The sequence below is a fragment of the Helianthus annuus genome, chromosome 13, assembly GCF_002127325.2.
Source record: "Helianthus annuus cultivar XRQ/B chromosome 13, HanXRQr2.0-SUNRISE, whole genome shotgun sequence".
NCBI lineage: Eukaryota > Viridiplantae > Streptophyta > Magnoliopsida > Asterales > Asteraceae > Helianthus > Helianthus annuus.
In genome coordinates, this window is record NC_035445.2 from 154,047,669 (window position 1) to 154,069,359 (window position 21,691).

At 38.5% G+C, this 21,691-nt stretch overlaps 2 protein-coding genes across 2 annotated transcripts; both read right to left on the minus strand.

Moving 5' to 3' along the window:
• Nucleotides 1-385: 385 nt before the first annotated feature.
• Nucleotides 386-2,273, minus strand: LOC110899769 (probable acyl-activating enzyme 12, peroxisomal). Its single transcript, XM_022146656.2, has 2 exons — nucleotides 2,076-2,273; nucleotides 386-1,998 (listed from the first exon to the last, which is right to left on the minus strand). Exons 1-2 carry the CDS (start codon nucleotides 2,271-2,273, stop codon nucleotides 520-522), a joined length of 1,677 nt encoding a protein of 558 aa, XP_022002348.1. The 3' UTR covers nucleotides 386-519.
• A 17,181-nt stretch (nucleotides 2,274-19,454) lies between these two features.
• On the minus strand, nucleotides 19,455-21,354 carry LOC110899768 (stemmadenine O-acetyltransferase). The gene is made up of 2 exons (XM_022146655.2): nucleotides 21,154-21,354; nucleotides 19,455-20,916 (listed from the first exon to the last, which is right to left on the minus strand). Exons 1-2 carry the CDS (start codon nucleotides 21,273-21,275, stop codon nucleotides 19,542-19,544), a joined length of 1,497 nt encoding a protein of 498 aa, XP_022002347.2. The 5' UTR covers nucleotides 21,276-21,354; the 3' UTR covers nucleotides 19,455-19,541.
• Between the last annotated feature and the right edge of the window lie 337 nt (nucleotides 21,355-21,691).

Genomic DNA, 21,691 nt, shown 5'->3' on the forward strand with positions numbered 1-21,691 from the left:
ATTACATTTACTCAACCTGTGTAATAAACGAGGTTTCAATTTTTTTTTTAATTATTTGATATATAAAATTACATTTATTATTACACGGGGTTCTAACCTAGTTCTTTTATATTTGAATTTATACATGTTAAGGGAAAATCTCATTAGTATATAATTAAAAGATATACGAGATGATATTTTTTTTTGTTCATGGCATATGTCTGTATGCATGGCATATAGAAAAGGAAAGCTCCGAGCATCTGGTGCAGCAAGCCAGCGAGTCATCTACGGTTTTAAATTTATAATTACCTTTTTCGTAATATTAAAGAGTATATCAAAAGTCAACTACTATTTTTTTTATGTTTATACGTGGCAGATTCGGTGTTCCCAACAATTATTAGGCATGTTAATCAGAAAAAAATGTTGATATATGACAGTGGAAGGAAACAATACCCAGGGGCCAGGACAATGTACTATGGATTGTGGTCAATATATTGCAATTGTTAGGTGCGTATGTATATGATCAAAGTAACTGTGTTTTTAAGAAGTTTTATCCTTTGTGCATGAGTTCTGAAGAGATTTTGCCAGTTTTCTAAGCACTTGTTTTTGAATTTTTCCTGTTCCTGTTTTCGGTAGCTCTTTCACAAACACCACCTTCTTCGGAACCATAAACTTTGGAATATTTTTCTGACAATATGCCAAGATTTCTGCTTCAGTAGCATCACTTGTCTCTCTTAACACAAGGAAAGCACAGGGGCTCTCTCCCCACCGTGGATGAGGCATCGCGACCACGGCAGCTTCGAGTATGGCATGGTGTTTGAATAGAACCGACTCTAGTTCTACACTACTGATGTTTTCGCCTCCTGATATAATCACATCTTTTGATCGGTCTTTGATTTCAATGTATCCATCTGGATGGATAACTCCGACATCACCAGTGAAGAACCATCCATTCTGAAAGGCATTTGCAGTTTCTTTGTCATCTTTGAAGTACCCTTTCATGATGCTGCTTCCGCGGAGTACAATCTCCCCCATTGTCTTACCATCATGCGGAACACCCTTCATTGTTTTCTTGTTCTTGACATCCACATCAGCGAGTGTGAGTATACTTACACCCTGCCGAGCCTTCAATCTGGATTGATCATCTCTAGCTAGAAGATTCCATTTCGATTGCCACTCGCATACGAGGGCAGGTCCTGTGGCCTCAGTAAGACCGTAAGCATGTGTTATGTTGAATCCCATGTCTTCCATCTTCTCCAAGAGAGGAGCTGGCGGCGGTGCACCGCCTGTAAGAACATTTACCTTAGAGGTTATTTCGCAACGCTCATGCTGTTTCGCCTCTAAAAGAATGTTGAACACAACAGGTGCACAACACATGTGAGTCACATTGTGCTTGGAAATACTAGTGTACATTTCATTTGCGGTCGTGTTGCGTATGCAAACGTTGGTGCCACCTCTAGCTGCCACGCCCCATGGAAACGTCCAACCGTTACAATGGAACATTGGTAGTGACCATAGGTACACCGCCTCAGTACAGAGTTCCCACCCTTGAATCAAGCTCATTGTGCTTAGAAAAGCCCCTCGGTGGCTATAGACCACCCCTTTAGGTTCAGAGGTGGTTCCAGACGTGTAGTTCAGCGCGATAGCATCCCACTCGTCTTCCAAATCTTCACCACAGTAATTTGGATTTCCATCATCGACGAGTTGCTCATACTCTAGGTTGCCAAGACGCACCCCGGTGGGGTTGCTAATGTCATCGATCACGACAACAAGCGGCCTATGAATCCGGCCACAAGCCTTGTCTTCTAAATTATCGGCTACTAACAACCGAAGTCCCTCGGATGCTAAGGGGACAAACTCATAATCTACGAACAAGACCTTAGCTTCCGAATGGCGGAGTATGGACGCTACGTGTTTGGCATCTAGCCTTGTATTGATCGCGTTAAGTACAGCGCCTGCCATAGGAACTGCAAAATGCATCTCATATAACGCGGGTACGTTTGGTGCCAGTACAGATACCTAGCATACTTAATTAAATTAAAACCAATCATGAAACAAATGCATATTTAAAGACTTAAGGTTACCAACAAACTCACAACATCATTCTTGACAACATGAAGAGACCGAAGAGAGTCGGCTAGACGGCAGCATCGCTCGTATGTTTGTCTCCAGTTGAATTGGACTCGGTCATATATGATCGAAGTGCGGGTTGGGTAAACCATGGACGCTCTCTTGATGAAAGTGAGAGGTGTAAGAGGTACATAGTTAGCTAAACACTTTGCAAATCGATTCATGAATGCTTCAGTAATTGGATCAAAGAAGGCGTTTGTGATTTGTGTTGTGAGAGATCAACAAGAAGGGTGCTTCTATATAGACATGCAGACACATGATCGGATAATGTTAGAATAATTAATTAGAGCAAGATCCTCAAGATCGCATGTGATACACAAAATAGTAAAAAATGATTAATTGACTTTGCCTTGAGTGAAGATGTTGCTTGAGTGTTTGGCACGACATATTTTTCCTTGAGCGTATTTTATCATAATAACTATTCCATAAATTCATATTTTGACCAATCTAAGGCATAATATCCGTGACAGCTCAAATGAATATACAGCTAGCTACTTAAAATTCTTATTTTTTTTTCATGCTATATTTATTCGTGTGAAGATATACCAACAATTATAATATATGCCTCGTTGAACAGGCGCTAATAAAGAAACTTGAGTAAGGGTGGTGCTTAAAAAAGATTATGAAATCTCGTTCTTGACAACGAGGATTCGTGTTTGCTATCTTATTCCAGTCGCCTGTAACAAGGAGCTAAATTGAAGGACATCGGATATCATTAAATAGTAGGATCCCCTTTGCATTAATAGGGTTAAACATGATTAGTTTGAATAAACGATTACACGCTTTCATTAATCTTCACCACCGTCAAAGACTCAAAGATGTGTTCAAGTTATGAGTTCGATCTTTTTTGATGTTTAAGTTGTATTTGAACAAGTAAGATCACATTTTGATGGTTTGTATTTTGTATTATAAGTTCTTTGAAGTTTATTGTGGTTTTGTAATTTTACACATGTTATGAACAAGTATGACCACATAGTTTTTCTAACAAAAAAAAAAAAAAACGCAAAAACATGCTAGTTTTTTTATATATACATATATATATATATATGTATAGTTTATATATATATAGAGTGGGGATCCTACGGAAAGTGTGTTTTTCCTAAAAAGTGTAAAAAGTCATAAAACACAATAATTTCAGGCATAAAACACACTTAAAACTCACAAATAATAGAATGAATATTACTAAAACACCATATTCAAACTCTAATAGTCCATAAAAACTTCAAACACACCATCGTAGAACAATGAATATAAAACACACAATGCTAAACAACATAAAACACAATAATATTTGTCACTCCACAATCAGAGCCTTAACATCTAAAACACAACACAAAACCCACATACATGATGTTTTAGTAATCTTCATCATATTATTTGTGGGTTTTTGGTGTGTGTTTATGGTTGACATTATGGTGTTTTATGACTTTTTACACTTTTTAGGAAATTTGGACTTTCTGGCCAACTCCTATCCTATATATATATACATGATGGTTAAAGTATAAGACCATCTTATCGTACGATGCGTATGTGAGCATGTCCACCGCCCATTTGATCTAACCTAAGCCTTCATTGAACGTGGTGGGACAATAGTAATTAACTTTGCATACTTACGTAAGGATGCTAAACGGTTCGTGTTTGTGTGTTGGCGGGTTCAACCCAACCCGAACCTGAAAATTTGACACGAACCCAAACCAAAAAATTGTGTCATACATATGAACTTGAACCCGACTCGAATATCCGTGCCGGACCACGACCTGTTCAATCTGAATTTTTTATTTCTTAAATTTGTTTTCTACAAATTAATATATGAAAATTAAAATTTACTTTAAAAACACAAATGTATATAATACAATTACATTTAATTTATAAAATTTTATATGAATTTCTCTTTTTAAGTTATAACTATAGAATGAAATACACACCGAATTTAATTTATGACTTAAAACATAGTATAAAAAATATAATATAATATAAAGGGGTTAAACGGGTCAACCTGCCAACCCGACTGGGCTGACCCGAACCCGACCCGCTTACCTAAATGGGTTCGCGGGTTAAACTAGAATATGGTTTATTAAAAGGATTAAACATAATTAGTTTGAATATACAACACAACAAAGAATAGGATTCTTGGTGTATTGTTGACTCAAATCAATATGGCTGAGGGTACCGTTGGTGGTTGAACGGCGGTTGACGGGGTTTGAAGTGAGATGATGGTGGTTGAACGGACGTGGACGGTGATGGATGATGGTGATAGGTGGTGTGCTAATTTTGAGATCAAACAAATATTTGTTTTGGAATCATAAAAGATATTTTTCTCGAAAATTTTATATTATGAGGATTTGAAAATTGATATTAAGGAGAAATATGAAGAATTCTTAACAACTGAACTCGAAATATCTAAAATTTGAATTAATCCTCTCGAAATCTTGTGAATCTTTCGAAATCTGTTTGGACTTCTCGAAATCTTTTAGAACCTTCTAGTTGTACCTAACATCATTGCTTGAACCGGATGTGAACCTCTCTAAGGGTCATAAGTTTTCGAGATTTTTTGAACCCCTTATCAGTTCTTGAAAACTCTAAGGTTCTCAAAATCCCAGAAAATCTTGAAATCTAAAGGGATCTCGAAAACTCTTGCAGGTTGACCAAAGTTATAGTCAATCTGTCTGACCTGTTGACTAGATTCACTTGATTTTTTTAACGACAAATTTGAATCACTAACGGACCACTGGAGTATCATCATGCCATCAACAGAACCACCCAATCATATCCATCTCCACTTAGGCATAATGCCTATATACCAATTCAGGAGGAAATAAATGATGTAATATGTATCAGGTTTATTATATACAACCTTTTTTAACTCTTTCAATTTTTATAGCCAAAGACTCTCATGATATGTGCTTCTTGTTTCATGTTTAATTATTATATTAGTTTTAGTTAAGCATCAAGTTGGTATGTCCATTACCTTTTGTAGGTCCGGCTAGGAGGATCTAGTCGCCTAATCCTTGTGTACAAACCAACCCGGTTGTGCGGAATCCAACCGGAAAGGCAAACCGAGATAGAACAAGCAAATACACGACACGCAATATTCACCGATTAACACCTCTGTATTAATACGTATGAAAGATTCGGTTACAAAGCAATGTTTACAAATATGTTTTGCAAACCCTCTAAAACACTCGTGTGTGTGCGCTCTCAACAGAATGCTCTCTCTGTTCTCACTATGTGTTCTCTACTTGTCTAAGACTAGTAACAGTCTATTTATACACACAGACACAATGAAACAGAGACTCTGACTTGGCGAATCACAACTCAGCTTGACGAAACAAGCCTAATATTGACGAAATTGGATCATGTTTGACGAAACAAAGTAGTTTCGTCAAGATCCCTTCAGTTTCGCCAACAATGGGCTTGGGCCCAAGGTGTTTCGTTGACCATTAATTCAGCCCAAGTTCCAAGTTCAATTTCTTTACTACTTTGGCCCAGATGCTTGTTTCCATGCATTCTGTACGTACAAGAATTCTCACAAATCAAATTGAAATGATTAGTCAAACTTGGTGACATCATCATGACATCATCATGATGTTGTCATGGTGATGTGGCGCCTCGGGAATGCTCGCGGCTCTCCGTGCTCCGCGTGTCGAACTCTGGGGCGCACGACGGAGGAATGTCATGACGCCGGGCTTGAGCCGAACCCAACCGAGTCGAACCGAGCCAAGTCGAACCGAGTCGAGTTGCGTCCACATAAAATGTATCAACAAACTCCCCCTTGGACGCTACTCGCGAGATTCGCCTTTCATGTCTTCTATGTCGGAGGATCTTGAAAGTCTTCACGTCTTGAAGGTAGAAAGTGTATCAACAAACTCCCTGTATCATGTAGGAAGTGTGTTGACAAACTTCCCCTTAACATAAGCTCCCCCTTGAGTTATGCTCGTGAATGACTTGATCATTAGCTTGAGATCCTTGTGGTGTTGATGATGGCTAGCGGCAACTCGATCATCTTCATCTTTTTTGAGTGCCTTCACGTCGTGTCTTCATTCCGAAGCTTGTCATCGACCATGTTCTCCTAGCCTTTAGAATCTGCACATGCAAGAAATCTAAACGCGTAATGAGAACAACTGCTTGGAATATAGTTAGTATAAACAAATGACACACGTATGACCATGTTTCAATCAAACACCGTCCGACAGTTTGAAAGTTTAATAAATTTATCAATTTTAGTTTTCACTTTCAAAAACTTGCAAATTTCGACCGTTTATGAAGATTTAGTCAATTCGGTTTTCGTTCAGGTTTCAGGTAACGAAGACTCGAGATCCAACATCGTACGATCGAAAATAAGATAGAAATAAAATCTTTTTGGCTTTTATAAAGTTTATATTAAAACACACCTAAAATCTTTTTGGTATTTTTGAATATTTTGAAATATAAAGACTGAAAGCAGTAAATAAATATATACAGACATTCTTTTTGCGAGTTTCGAGGGTAAGAGAATCATATCAGTGTACGGTCATGCCAAAACGCTCTTGTTGTTCAATTAGTTAACATTAAGATAAGCATCCTATAACAATTATCGGTATTGTTGTCCACTTAAGCTCAACTTATCAGATGTAATCATGGCGAGGGGATACGTTAAGGTATGATTTATACTCACCGACCGGTGTTCATCCACATTACGACACATTCCCGTATCAAGGTATGCACGAGGGTTCATCTTACCGGTGAGTATACCGATTATCATCTGTTTGACCGTATATGATGTGAGATTCTCACTTATTTTGATTTGAAAACAAGCCCTATGTGATAAAATCACTTATTGATGAGGAACTTGATTTTCGATGCATGAGGGCACAGGAGCAAGTCCGTGAACAGGTCAGTACTTTCGTACAGCAGAGAGACGAACTTGACTCCCGGATAAAATGTGATATTTTATCACTTATTTTGTTTGGACATGTGATTGTTTATCACTTATTGAGGTCGTATGCAGTATGTACACGTATGTATAGTATCATGGAAGATCTAGACTTGCGTCCCCGTTATTAATCGGTAAAAGATACAACCATGATACCCAGATGATAAGCAGCATAAAGACCGAATATCTCAGAACCTCGGCAATCTATCAAACGGAATTTCGGTACTAAGACCATATGCCAATGAATGGTTCCCACCTGGTCTTCAGTCGATTTAGGTTTATATCACCCTGCACACTTTGAAATGATTGTGAGCCTACCGATACATCTTATATAGAGCTGCTTATCGTTTTCATTTAAGGTTTAAAGAGGTTTGGATAGACCACTGATATACTATCATTTTCTCTTTTTCTCGCCAGGAAACTCATTTTTGTTTTTCTATTGTTTTTGTGTTTTTGAAATTTTTCGATGTTTTTGGATATTTCAAATTTGGATTTACTCCCCCTAAAATCAATAAACTAAGACAAATTTAAAACACAAAGGTATTTACAAAAATGATTTTCCGATGTTGGTTTACTCTTGCTTGACCTTAATGCCGTTTACCAATAATAAAAAGTTAAATTTTGATTTGTCAAATGCTTTGGTAAAAAGGTCGGCACGTTGGTCATCGGTGTGGACCATGACAACATCGACGAGTTTCATAGAGAAACAATCACGTGTGAGGTGATATTCGAGATCAACGTGTCAGGTCAAAGAGTGCTGTATGAGATGATAATAATTCATAAAGCAGCTTAAATATCGACAAGCATAAGAGAGATTAGAAGTTCAAAACCGTATCCTGCAACTTCTTCGTGCATTGAAAGGAATCTGAGTGCTCTCCCAAACTGGATATCCATCCGGTGTGGATTTCAAGGTCGAATTTGCAGCTACTGAGAAATCTCTTGATAGCAACTAGATCATAAACCTCCGGGTCCGGCTGGTCTTCCATATTCCACTAGCGAAGGTCTTTGTCTTTCTCTTTCAGAAGTAGTGTGCGGATGTTCAATCCACGCCAAGGCACACATTTTCTTCAATCACACCGCGAAGAAATGTACACTACACGTCCATTTTGTTGATTTTGAACTTCAGACGTTGTGCAGGTGCGTACATTGCATTGGAATCTTTCCTGAGGACCCGATCAAAAACCATAACAACCAAATTTTGGCACTTTCTTCATCTGATCGAATTTTGCAACTTCATTCAACCGCATTCTTTCACCAACATATTCTTCTTCTTTTCTTTTTCTTTCCTCTCTCTCCATCAATGGCAACAACATTCTCCTAGATATAACAATATTTTGGAGCCTTATGTCGCCAATCTTGCGCATGGACGCTCCACTATCAACAATCCTAAGATTATCAATAGTTCCTCCTGGAACATCCTGCACACTCATTTAAAGATTAGATGGAGAGGGGGACCCAAGCCTTCACAGACTTGGGTCTTCCGTCATCATCGAGAATTGTAACATCCATTTCCCGATGATTCGGAATTGATGTAGCTCCCCCTGAAACAGTTACCGGTTTTGGTATCCAAATCTGTTTCTGTTTTTCATGTTTAACATCCGATTTAACAGATTTTGTTTGGATGACCTCCGGTTTTAAAACCTTTTCAACTTCTTTTCTTTGTTTCTTTTTCTGTTTCTTTTCTCGTTGTTTAACAAGACGAGGGTCCTGTTTTGGTGAAACAGATCGTTTATGGTAATTGTTACCATGGGGGGCATCAACTTTTGACTTTCCCTTGGTGAGATATGGACAATTCTTAATGATGTGTCCATACTCACAGCATTCAAAGCATGATCTCCGCTCAACAAACCTCGGAGTATCATAACTGCAATAGCTGGATGATGAACTTCGTGATCTTGAGGTACTTGGTCCTACATCACAACCGTTTGTTTGTTGTGTATAGTTGTTTTGACTGTTTCTTTTCAAAATTTTACTTTGTTTAACAGAATCCTTGTTGGATTTGTTTTCGAAAGTATCAATTTTATCAGTCCCTCTTGATTTCACGAAGTTTATCTTCCGAACCTTTTTCTTGTTTTCGCCCTGTTTTCCTTTTCCATTCTCTTGGGCGGCATGATTTTGTTCACGGGGATCATCAACCTTTGCTTTCAACTTATGAAGATATGGACAATTTCGAATTATATGTCCAATTGTACCACATTCAAAACATGATCTTCGTTCAACAATCCCCGAAGTATCATGTGATCGTCTTGCCGAAGATGATGAACTTTGTGATCCCGAGGTACTAGGTTTTGAACAGTCTGGTTCATTTCTTTTCAACACTGTTGCTTGTTTAACAAAATCTAAGTTAGATTTGTTCTCAAAAGTTTCGATTTTGTCCGTTCCCTTAGATTTCACAAAGTTCACATTCTTGTTTTTCTTTTGATTCGGCTTCCTTTGAGTTTGAGTCGTTGATTTTCCTTTGAGTTTGGTATGATTTTGCTGTTTTTGCACCGTTGGTAACTTCTGATTGTCGTATTGTTTTCGAACTTCGGCCTTTGGTATAGGAGGGCACTGTGTTACCGTAACATGTGGTCCTGTCTTTCCCAAAAACTTACTTGTCGAATTTTCAAAGACTTTACTGATTAAGGATTGATTAACATTCTTAATAGGAAAATCTTTGTCTGAATAAATTTTATCATCACCAACAAGAGTGTACAGCAAATTCACACTCTCCGACTCGTTTGCAGACGAGGACTTGATTGCAACAGTCTTAGTGGGTTTTGCAGGAGGATCACATAGAATATGATTCTCAAGAGGTATGTCCTCTTCTTTGATTTCCGCATCAGACTTTGCTGGGACAGCATCATCGGATTCATCATCAGAAGAATCAACATCCTCAATAATGACTGGAGGATCCTGATTCAGTTCAGCAGAAGACGCACATGTATCTGCTGACATATCTGAATCTGATGATACTTCTTTCTTGTATCCGAGTCCTGTTGCAAACTCCTTAACATCCAGAGGGACAGATGGTTCAAAGAAAGTTCTGTCTTCCTCATCAGGCATTGCATCATAATTGTGTCTCACTGGTGGTGGACATTTCTTGTATCCTATGCATGTGACATCCCGTTTTTCTTTCTGAACGTCAATGATGTGATCCAACACATAGCTAGAGCTCAAATAACTGTCTAGCTTAAGTTGGATCGCCTCACTTTTTGTTTTGACACAAGCCATCTCCTTTTGCATTAACTCAAGGCGAGATATATACAAATTAACGTCAGTTTGTTTTCTGGAAACCATTTTTGTTAATTCGGTTTTATCTTTCTTCAAGTTCTCAATTACCGATTTAAATTCTTTTTCATGGTTCTCATAAAACATGTTGGCTTCAGTGCACTTTGAAAGATCCACAGTCAACTTCTGGTTGTGGATAAACGTCACATCATATTTCTCTTGCAAAGCTTCGTGTTTGCTTTGCAATTCACACCACTTGGCATTCAATGAAACATGTTTGTCTTGCAAGTCAAACAAACTAGCTTGTAAAGCATCATGTTTGCCTTGCAACTCAGACATGTTTGCTTCTAAATCAGCACACTTAACTCTTAATCTAGCACAATTATCACAATCTACAGCAGTGGGTTCATCGACACATACCTGTCTGGAATCACTCTCAGGTGTTGGCCTTTCTGCATCAGAATTTATAACCTCCCTTGATGATTCACATTCAGATCCATCCTCGCTTGAACTTGAAGTTGTATCACCCTCAACTGAAGTTGAAACATCTTCATCTGAACTACTATTATGTTCAGAACTGTCATTACCTCCCGAGGATTCACCATTGTTGGCATCTTTGACAATTTCAGCATACAACGCTGTTTTTGTCTGACTACTGTTCTTTGGATCAAGAGATGATGGTTCTATAGTAGAACAATGGTGTTGTAAAGCAACTGGGGGTAATGGATTTCCATACAAGTCTGTGGTGGGAGCTGGCTTAATAGGAACTTGTATTGGATTGCCATACATATCCGTTGGTCCGGTAGATCGAACAGGTAATGGATTTCCGAACATATCAGTTGCTCTGATAGGTCGTTTCAGAACTATCATCCTCAAAATTTTGCGAACACCAGCTTCTAACTAATTTCGATGATCTAGACCAATTTTCACGAACCCCCAACTTCTAATTCTTTTGATGCACTCAGATGGGCTTTAAAGAAAATAATAGCCCACTCACTTAGAATATGATAAATCCTACAAAGTGTTTTGACGAAACAAGTTTTGAAACTTTATCTTGTCGAAACAGAAAAATTACTTTTAGTGATCAACGAAACAAGGTGAATATTGTGCTTGGGCTTGACGAAACAGTGAACTGACCCAACATATTAATCGGCGAAACAAATTACTTTAAAATGTGGGCTTCTAATTTGGCGAAACTAATTTTGTGCTTTCAAAGTTTTTTTTTTTTTTTTTAAAATTGACGAAACTGATTTGCACTTTGGGCTTCCTAAGTCGACGAAACTGGCCCAAGTGCTTATCTTTGGCGAAATTGATTTTGTTTTGGTGTTGGGCTTACTATCTGACGAAACAAGAAGGTGAAGGCCCAAATTCTTTGTAAGCCCAAGTCTTTGACGAAACTGATTTTTAATATGGGCTGTTTCTTCAAATTTTTGTTTCTTCAAAAATGTGTTTCTTCAAATTCTGTTTCTTCAAAAAAGTGTTTCTTCAAATTTTTTTGTTTCTTCAAGAGATGTGTTTCTTCAAAGGTTCTGTTTCTTCAAAGATTTTGTTTCTTCAAAGATTCTGTTTCGTCAAGAAAAGTGTTTCTTCAAATTTTGTTTCGTCAAAAAGTGGACAGAGAGTTGGTAGACTTTGTGGTCCTTATCGTTTTCTGACACAACAGAACACTACTTTCGGCTACCAACCATGATGCTTTCACCAAACAAGTAAGGTGCAAATATTTTAATCAGTTTACAACTTCCAACACACAAACAAATTCCAAACAATTTTTGAAGGATCAAAAAGTGTTATTTTTGAAGAACACTATGAAGATTTCAAGAACACCACCCAGAAAAACAAGTTTTCCGGTGAACCGAAACTCTCCGAACACAATATTTTGCTAAAATGTTTAACAAAAACCCATAACTAACATGTAAACATGAAAAATAACAAGGTTTTTAGCCAAACACAAAGCAAAATAATAAGATTTAACCAGATTTTAAGTTGTTTTCCAGAAAAATATGAACTTTAACACCCGAAAAACAAACCAAGAACACACTCGGTTTTAACAAGGAGAAGAGCCAAGGCTCTGATACCACTTGTAGGTCCGGCTAGGAGGATCCAGTCGCCTAATCCTTGTGTACAAACCAACCCGGTTGTGCGGAATCCAACCGGAAAGGCAAACCGAGATAGAACAAGCAAATACACGACACGCAATATTCACCGATTAACACCTCTGTATTAATACGTATGAAAGATTCGGTTACAAAGCAATGTTTACAAATATGTTTTGCAAACCCTCTAAAACACTCGTGTGTGTGCTCTCAACAGAATGCTCTCTCTGTTCTCACTATGTGTTCTCTACTTGTCTAAGACTAGTAACAGTCTATTTATACACACAGACACAACGAAACAGACTCTGACTTGGCGAATCACAACTCAGCTTGACGAAACAAGCCTAATATTGACGAAATTGGATCATGTTTGACGAAACAAAGTAGTTTCGTCAAGATCCCTTCAGTTTCGCCAACAATGGGCTTGGGCCCAAGGTGTTTCGTTGACCATTAATTCAGCCCAAGTTCCAAGTTCAATTTCTTTACTACTTTGGCCCAGATGCTTGTTTCCATGCATTCTGTACGTACAAGAATTCTCACAAATCAAATTGAAATGATTAGTCAAACTTGGTGACATCATCATGACATCATCATGATGATGTCATGGTGATGTGGCGCCTCGGGAATGCTCGCGGCTCTCCGTGCTCCGCGTGTCGAACTCTGGGGCGCACGACGGAGGAATGTCATGACGTCGGGCTTGAGCCGAACCTAACCGAGTCGAACCGAGCCAAGTCGAACCGAGTCGAGTTGCGTCCACATAAAATGTATCAACACCTTTTAGAAAACAAATTGATGTGTTATTTCTCATATCTTTTAGTTCTTCTCATTGTTAGACCACCCGGTGTGGGGCAACGCCCCTAGCCAACTCAATTGGGTGGCGCCCCAACACCATCCATGCTCTACCAAGATGAGGGTGCTATGGTTGCTCGGTCATATTGATGACAAGCGTTAAGGGGGGGGGGGAGGTGAGGACCAACCAATCAGGTTTGTTTTTTATTTATTTTATTATATAGTTAATGGAGCTTTATTCCAGACCGTGCTAGTTAACGATAAAGCCCCCGCTTACGTCGCGTGATAAAGCCTCTAGGGGCTTTATCCCACATCATATAGCCTTATAGTTCCTATTCTCATGGTCTGTGCTTCCTGCTTCATGATCACCTGCCTTCGCGTATCTTAAACTGACCTTTATCGCTATGAAATATTATTTTTTATTGAGATATTACAAACGCTGCTAGGTAGTCTTGGGAATTCTCCTTCTGAGCTACCCACTACTACTGAAGTGCAAGGTGATGAAGAAGATCTACATGATTCTGGTCTCATTGCGGTAAAACGAAAACGCAATGATCCAAGACCAGGTGTATTAGTTGAACCAATCCTGTTGTTGCTGAAGAAAACCCTGTTGCTAGTATTGCCCAAGTTGAAGAAGTACACCATGTAGTTTCTGAACCATTTACTTTACAAGTACCAATTCATAGTTTTAGAAGCGGGATGCTCAAGTGGTGGTAATGTTGAAGTGCGAGAAAGCTCAGGAATGGGTATAGATAGTGGTAAGATACCCATCCTTGATTATTTAAGTGAAGATGATGTGGATGTTGTCAGTTTGAGAAGAAAGGTTGTTGTGTTTGAACAAGATTCCCTTATGAAGGACGCAAAGATAGTTGCTCTTGAAGATCAAATGGCAGACAAAGATAGAAGAATAGAGTACTTGGAAGGAGACATCACAATGCTTATTTCTTTGGTTTATGATCTTAAGGGTAAACTTGAGAATAAGTTTGGTGAGGAGTATGCGAATGAAGGTGACAAAGAACGTTATGAACAAAGAAAAGAGCTTACTCCTGAAGAAAAGGCTCAACTTGATGCAGAACGTTAAGCATGGTTACAACAGTATATTGATACTCCACAATCCACATCCAAGGAAGAGGGCACATCCAGTACAAAAGAGAAGAGAAATAATTGTCACACAGAATCAAAATATCAACTCTTTAGATGAAAACCTGAATCCAATTGATCCACGTAAGGTTCCTGATAGATTTGTGGCGCATGTTGGTAAGAGCTTGTATGATAAGGGTGGAAACAAGGCATCGTTAGCTAGAGATATGATCGTGATTGAAATTTGTGGATAATAACCCGAGCTAACCAAGAGATTGAATACTACAAGACTCAAGCTGCCTTTGAGTCATTAACTAAGCCAAACTTGCAGACGTTAGTTAGGGCTCCATATGCGGATTATAAGACTGATGGGCCTGGCTGGGTGTTCTTCAGGAAGTTAGAGTATCAAGTTAAACATAAGGTTCCAAACATGAAGACAATGTAAACATATTCGAAGACAAACCCAGGAGTTTTAAATCCCGATACGGGGGAGACGCCTGAAGATTGTAATGTGGCCACCAACTCAAAAGGGGAAAACTATTCCTCTTCCAAAGAAATTTCCAAAGGGTTGCTTGAAAGATTTTAAGCATTGGATATATGAAGAGAAAATGGGAGAGGCAGTAATAGTATATGCTGATCAAGCTTACCGACTTGTAGATGCAAATGATTTAATCATTTTTCATTAGGAAGACTTTCTCATATTGTGTGCCAGTCAGATTCGATCTTTGGAACAGTATCAAGTTTGTGCGAAAATGTTGGCTAATGCTGCAATAAATGTTAAACAATATCGTTTGAGTGTTGTAGCGCACACTGCAGCTGGTGCAGGTGCAGCTGCAGCTGGAGGTAGTGCTTGAAGACAATTGCATAAACCTCAGGGGAGATTGTTTGGTCCGTATAAAGGTTTAAGCAATATATATGTTTGTTAAGGTATGGCAATCTCGAAATCTATATAGATTTGGAGATGGGCTTTGAATGTAGTGAGCTAAGGTGCTCGGTCATGTTGACCACTAGTATATAAGGGGTCTTTTGGTTACACATTAGGGTTGTTGGTTTAAAGAATATTAGTAGATCGAAAGTTTGCAAGCAACTTGTATCAGACGGTTTTACTAATCATATGCAAGTTTGTGTTTTCTTATTCATCTTGTTCTTTTACTTGAATCATTATGGTTTGTGTGTTTCCGCCATACATTTGCAATAATATTGATATCACTGTAGTTATCCAGATTTGGGACTTACACTTATGTTAGGAAATGTTTGACATGTGCGAATGTTAAGGTCGAATACCAAAAGCCGTTAGGCTAGTTATAACAACCCGAGATTCTCATGTGGAAATGGGAACAAATATCTATGGACTTCACTACAAAATTACCTAGGACCTCTAGAGGTCATGACATGATATGGGTATTAGTCCATAGATTAACAAAGTCTGCATATTTCTTACCAACTTGCGAAAAGAATAGTATGAAGAAACTAGCTGAATTATATCTTAAAGAGATTGTGGCATGTCATGGAGTGCCTATTTCTATAATCTTAGACCAAGACGATCGCTTCGTATCAAGAATTCGACAATCATTCCAAATGGTCTTTGGATCTTGTTTAGATCTAAGCACGACCTTCCACCCACAAACCGATGGCCAAAGTGAATGGACTTTTTAAACACCGGAAGATATGCTTCATGCTTGTGTGATGGATTTAGGCGGAAATAGGGATACTCACTTACCCTTAGTGGAGTTCTCATACAATAATAGTTATCACACTAGCATTCAAGCCGCACCGTTCAAAGCTCTATATGGACGAAAATGTCGACCGCCGCTATGCTAGGGGGAAGTCAGTGACAAACAGTTAATTGGTCCAGAATTAGTCCAAGAGAACATCGATAAAATCTTTCAAGTCCGAGATCATATCAAGGCGGCTCGAGACAGAAAAAAGAACTATGCTAACAAACGACACAAACCATTATCCTTTTAGGTTGGAGACAAAGTCTTGTTGAAAGTCTCAGCTTGGAATGGCATAGCTAGGTTCGGAAAGCGTGGAAAGCTAAACTCGTGATACATAGGACCATTCGAAATTCTGGCAAAAATTGGTACCGTTGCTTACAAGTAGAAATTGCTAGAAGAACTTAATAGTGTACATGACATATTTCATGTGTCAATCTCAAGAAAATTCCAACGCAAGAAACGGTTATCATTCCTGTGGATGAAATACACCTTAACAACAAACTCCAATTTACCAAAGAACCCGTTGAGGTTATGGACAGGAAAGTCCAAAAGACAAGGGGAAGTTGTGTTAAACTAGTCAAAGGTCGATAGAACTCATGATACAGACTCGAGTATACATGGGAACCTAAAGACCAAATCAAAGCAAAATACCCCCAACTGTTTGAGAATATTCATGCAGGGGATAACTTAACTTGAATTTTGGGACGAAATTCCTTTAACGGGTGGAGTATGTGACAAACGGCAAAATTATCCGGTAATTCCGTACAACTTAATCACTATTTAACTATACAAATTTGTGCATTAGACTTAATTACGATATGTTGAGTGTCATAAATCTAGCAATATCAAGGAATGCATTTCATTTGCATATCACATGAATTTATTCGCCGCGTCGCGAAACAATACAAACTATGTACAAAGAGCGTTGGTAGATTGTCTGGCTAGACTAATTGTGTCAGCACGACTCCGGTACTCACCTAAACAATAAGTATAGGACTTAGAATTAGGTCCAACATCCAAGATATACCGAACCCCAAGTGGGAAAACAACTTATGTCGTGACTTGCAATCTATTTATGGCAATGCCATTCTTGGTTTGTTTTTATCATATAGTATGTTTACTTATTCGAATGCAATGAAAACCTATCTAAGTTCACACCTCGTGCTTCCGTTACGAGTGGTTGTGACATGGAACGTGAGACTATGGATTTCATTTTAGCACTCCAAGACACAAGATTCCCTCCCAGGAAAATAGAGTAACCGAAGATGGAACGTCTTGTGTTTAGGCATCTGGTCCAGTTAACATCAGAGTAACCAACAATACTGGTTTGAGTGGGACATGAGAACATAATTCCAAAGGTGACTTTCCATTTGACATATTGAAGTATATGTTTAAAAGTAGTGAAGTTCTCAATGGTAGGATGTTGTAAGAATTAACTCACTTGATTTACTGCATATAAGAGGTCTGGCCTGATGATGGTAAGGTACCAAAGAACACCAACCAGGGATCGATACATAGTTGGATTCTTATAACGAACCCCATCTTTGACAAACGAAGCACTAGGGATAGCGAAGTATGAGTGGGTTTACAATCGAGAAGCGCGACACGATCCAGAATATCATGAGCATATTTAGTTTGAAAAAAAAAGATAACCCATTTGGTGTGTAGAGTGTAGACCACTTCAAGTCCCAAAAAATAACTTAATTTACCAAGGTCCTTGATGGAAAATTCCTTGTGAAGACAAGATATGAACTTGGAAATCGTAGTCTCTTGGTTGCCGGTAAGAATTAAATCATCAACATAAACGAGAACGTATATAATGCACTTTTCACGTTTGAAGACAAACAATGAGGTATCGGCTCGAATACATGAGGACCCATCACCAATAAGGAAGGTTCTTAACTTTGAAACGAGGCTCTAAATGCCTGTTTGATCCGACCGCGTAAAAAAAACATTCTTTACATCCAACTGATGTAAATTCCAATCATTTATAACCGCAATGGATAACACAATACGAATTGTGGAAGCTTTTACAACCTGACTGAAAGTGTAGTTGAAGTCCAACCCAAATCCATATGCAACCAAATGGGCTTTTAAACGATCAATACTCCCATCAGCTTTGTGTTTAATATGGAATAACCATTTAGACACAACAACATTATGATTAGTAGGTCTAGGAACGAGAGACCACGTGTTATTCATGAGCGCTTCCTTAGTAGGCTCCAGAATCAAATAGGACTCTTGCAAAAGTATCATTAACGAGAAACATACCCGTTATGACGTTTGTGTCCTTTACCACTACCTTAGCGGTTCCTAGCACCTGGTCCTAATGTGTAGCAAACAACGTTCTTAATTTCTCCACACTCATGAGTCTTGTGGCCAGGCTTCTTACAGATGCCACACTTCTTTTGTTGTTCGAAGAAACACTTTCCAAAGTGTCTCTTCTCTCATTCCTTACACTTTAGGTTCCCCACTATGCTTCGAGCGATTTCCTCAAAAATTAGTTCTTCCTTTCTTAGAACTCTTAAAAGGGTTATTTACTATCTCTTAGACTCTAAATCAACCTTCGCCTCTCTTAATCTCATTTCATCCTCAGTTAGGGAGAGGGCCAGGTCAACAACCGACCGAAATGTAGCGGGTTTGGATGATTTTACCATCCCCTTAATCTTGGCTGCTAATCCCCCTATGTGTCAAGCGACACACTTAGAATCGCGGGTAATAAGGTATGGTACTAACGTCGTCATAGAGTTATAACTAGAGGTAAACTCCATAGAGTTCAAATTTTTCATTGTTAATTTCAGAAAATCTGACTCCACTTTCTCCACCTCATGATGTTTTTTATCAACATCCGAGCCGGACCCAGTCTTGCATTTCCTTATCATTGAATTAAATTTTGGTTTTTAACCATAATAATAATTTCGAATCCATTGATATTTATTCTTTTTATAAGATCAAAACTTTAATTGATCTGCCCTAAACATTGATAAATCTTTTGATGGCTCATAGTTAAAGCGAAATGACTAGCTAAATTGATGGCAATATTGGTGGTATTGGTGTTGCACCCCCCAACTGAATGGTCGTGTACCTAACCCATACCTACGCCACGCATAGTGTTATACGCATCATATAGCCCTATACACTACGTATAGCTTTATACGCGGTGTAGGTAAAGGTAGGGTTGGGTGTGCAAATAGGTAGCTTGGTGTGCCAATATGCACACCCTTTTTATTATGTTATTTGTTTTCCGGTCTAAGCTCCTGGTTTGCTTCCGCTATGAAGGAGTGTGTGGGGTATTTGATTGTATTATTAGACTTGGATATATTAGTATGAGCTCATGAGCTCAGTTAGGTGTTTAGGTTCCTCGTATCTACATATATTGTGACCTAAATATTCAATGATCATTTAGTTTCATTAGCTTTGCCTCATTCTTCCTTTGATTTATCTCATATAATATTTTTTTATGTTTATTTTGTTGTGTCGATGATTTTTGCAGGTAACTTGTTCCATATTAATAGTCACTGTTTGTTTATAACTTGTAGTCAATTAAAAGAACCAGCATGCATTATAATATTGTAAAGTTTAACGTATAAAGATTACTATTACACATGAACGAAACAAATTACGAACGAGCTATAGAGGACTTGGATCGACTGATGCAAATGACAGAAGCTCAGCATTACACTTAACAACATCCATAACCTCTTTTTCCAATGTCACCCAAGCTTCAATTCCATCATTGGAACACGAATCCATCAACATCATCCTGTTTGTAAAAAGTGGAACGTCGTCGTTCAGTTGATTCCCAGAACAAACCCACACCGGCTTTCCCCATCCGAAATCAATTTCGTTAGATTTAGAGTTACACATACTCGCAGCCAAATAATACTCAGATTTGAAATCAGTAACCATTTCCATAGATTTTCTCAGGGAGTCCACGAACCTAACATGCGCGTTTTCCCCTTTCAGTTCATCAATGGATCCACCTTTACTATCCGCAATCGCATTCTTTAAATTACTCGCCATGGACGCTAGTTCAAGGTTACTTGCACCAGGATCAAACCTCACAGATGCCCCTGACAAAACGTTTCCGATTGAATATTCATTCAATGCTGGTGAAAATCGCTGACGGATGTTCACTGGCATATGTAGAAAAGATGGCTTGGAATACGTTGCTGTGGTTACGCATTTCCAAAGCAAGGCCAATACAGCCGCGACTCGACTGACTGGCTGATGTTTTGATGCTTTGGCCTTGAGTTCCTGCAAGGCCAAAGCATCAAAACAGAATCTTTTAGTTTCACATTTCCCGTGCTTTATACAAACTGGAGAAACCGCCAAATACCATAGTGGAATGTATGGCAAATATGGTAACTGAGGGTTTTGTGGGAACATTTGCGATGGGACAAAGTTTGGATAAATTTGATTTGGATCTCGTCTTGCGATCGCAGCCCAAGTTCTCATGAATGTCATGGTGCTATTTCCATCTGCAAGTTTATGATTATTTTGGAAAATAATTGAAACACCACCACATTCAAAGAAGTTAACCTGTATCATTGAAACATAAGAACACGACAATGGTTGATTCGGGATTGAAGCGACAACAGGTATCAATCGTTGCAAGAACTTATGATCCGGTTTTTGAAGCACATTATTGAGCCGATCATTGACTCTTGTCTCAACATAATACACGCCATCGTCGTTACAATCAATATGAAGCTCACTGGCTAATTTTCCTGCAAACGGGTACATACGAGTTAAGGCTTCTGAAAGTGATTGCTTCAGATGATTTGATCGGTCCGATATGACCTCCTCTATGTTCTTGCTATCGTTATTAGTATAGAAGACCATAAGGGGATGGTATATTGGGACTTGGACCTGATCAAACATGGAGAACTTGTAATATCTATGACTTTGGGGTGTTGGAGACGAGGGTTTTATGTGTTCTCTGTTAATAACTTTGATCCTAACGGCGTCTTTTTCTTCACCTTTAAGGTTTGATTCGGTATAACTGCAACAATTTGAGGGGGAAACAAGTCAAAGAAAAATCAGAAAATCATGAATCAGGTACTAACTTTTACTGTATTAATATAATTAAGTTTTCTTTAGGGTAGTGCTAAAGGCACTCTACTGTTGTGTTCACTCCTATCCACACTAAAATTAAACAAAATTATCTTGATTTGTAGTTTCAAATAATGGGGTACCATGGAAATTAAAGGGTACGCTTAGTCAAACCATATTTTTATACCTGATGATGGTATCGGGAGGATTTGTCAGATTTGACATGTAGCGACAGTTTTTCCGCATGTTAACCTGCCATGCTAACTTATGTCCGGTGTCTTGCTGTGGGGCTGCTCTATCGGAAACCATGGTTCGGCTGCCTGAGAAGGCATAACCATCATTTAGGTGGTGGTAAGCCGACCCACGGCGTGAGGCCGAAGAGGATAAAGTGGAGATCAAGAAACGCCTCATGGCTGTGTTCTTTGAGTCTTTGATAAAATACCCGCCTCGATCATCCGTATTTATAAGTATTTCTTGTCCATATTATATGATGTTGAACTGAATATAATAAGTTCCATCCATCCGCGAGTTCCATATTTTAATAGATATGGAAATTAAGAATCAAAGTTCAATCATTGTTTAGTGATTTGTGATCTCTACAATAACTTTCATGTGACCTGCACGATCTCCAATATTAAGTATGTTTAACACCGTTGAATCTTGAGCAGCAGAAGATAATTTTCACATTAAATGCTAAGATATCACATCAAACTGTATGTCTTTGA

What these genes read in the sequence shown, in the direction of transcription:
- LOC110899769 (XM_022146656.2), bottom strand. Translation starts at nt 2,273, where the DNA reads ATGAATCGATTTGCAAAGTGTTTAGCTAACTATGTACCTCTTACACCT. An exon ending in ATGTTGTCAAGAATGATGTT is followed by an intron (nt 1,999 to 2,075) that starts GTGAGTTTGTTG and finishes TAAGTATGCTAG; the next exon opens with GTATCTGTACTGGCACCAAA.
- LOC110899768 (XM_022146655.2), bottom strand. Translation starts at nt 21,275, where the DNA reads ATGGTTTCCGATAGAGCAGCCCCACAGCAAGACACCGGACATAAGTTA. An exon ending in CCTCCCGATACCATCATCAG is followed by an intron (nt 20,917 to 21,153) that starts GTATAAAAATAT and finishes AAATTGTTGCAG; the next exon opens with TTATACCGAATCAAACCTTA.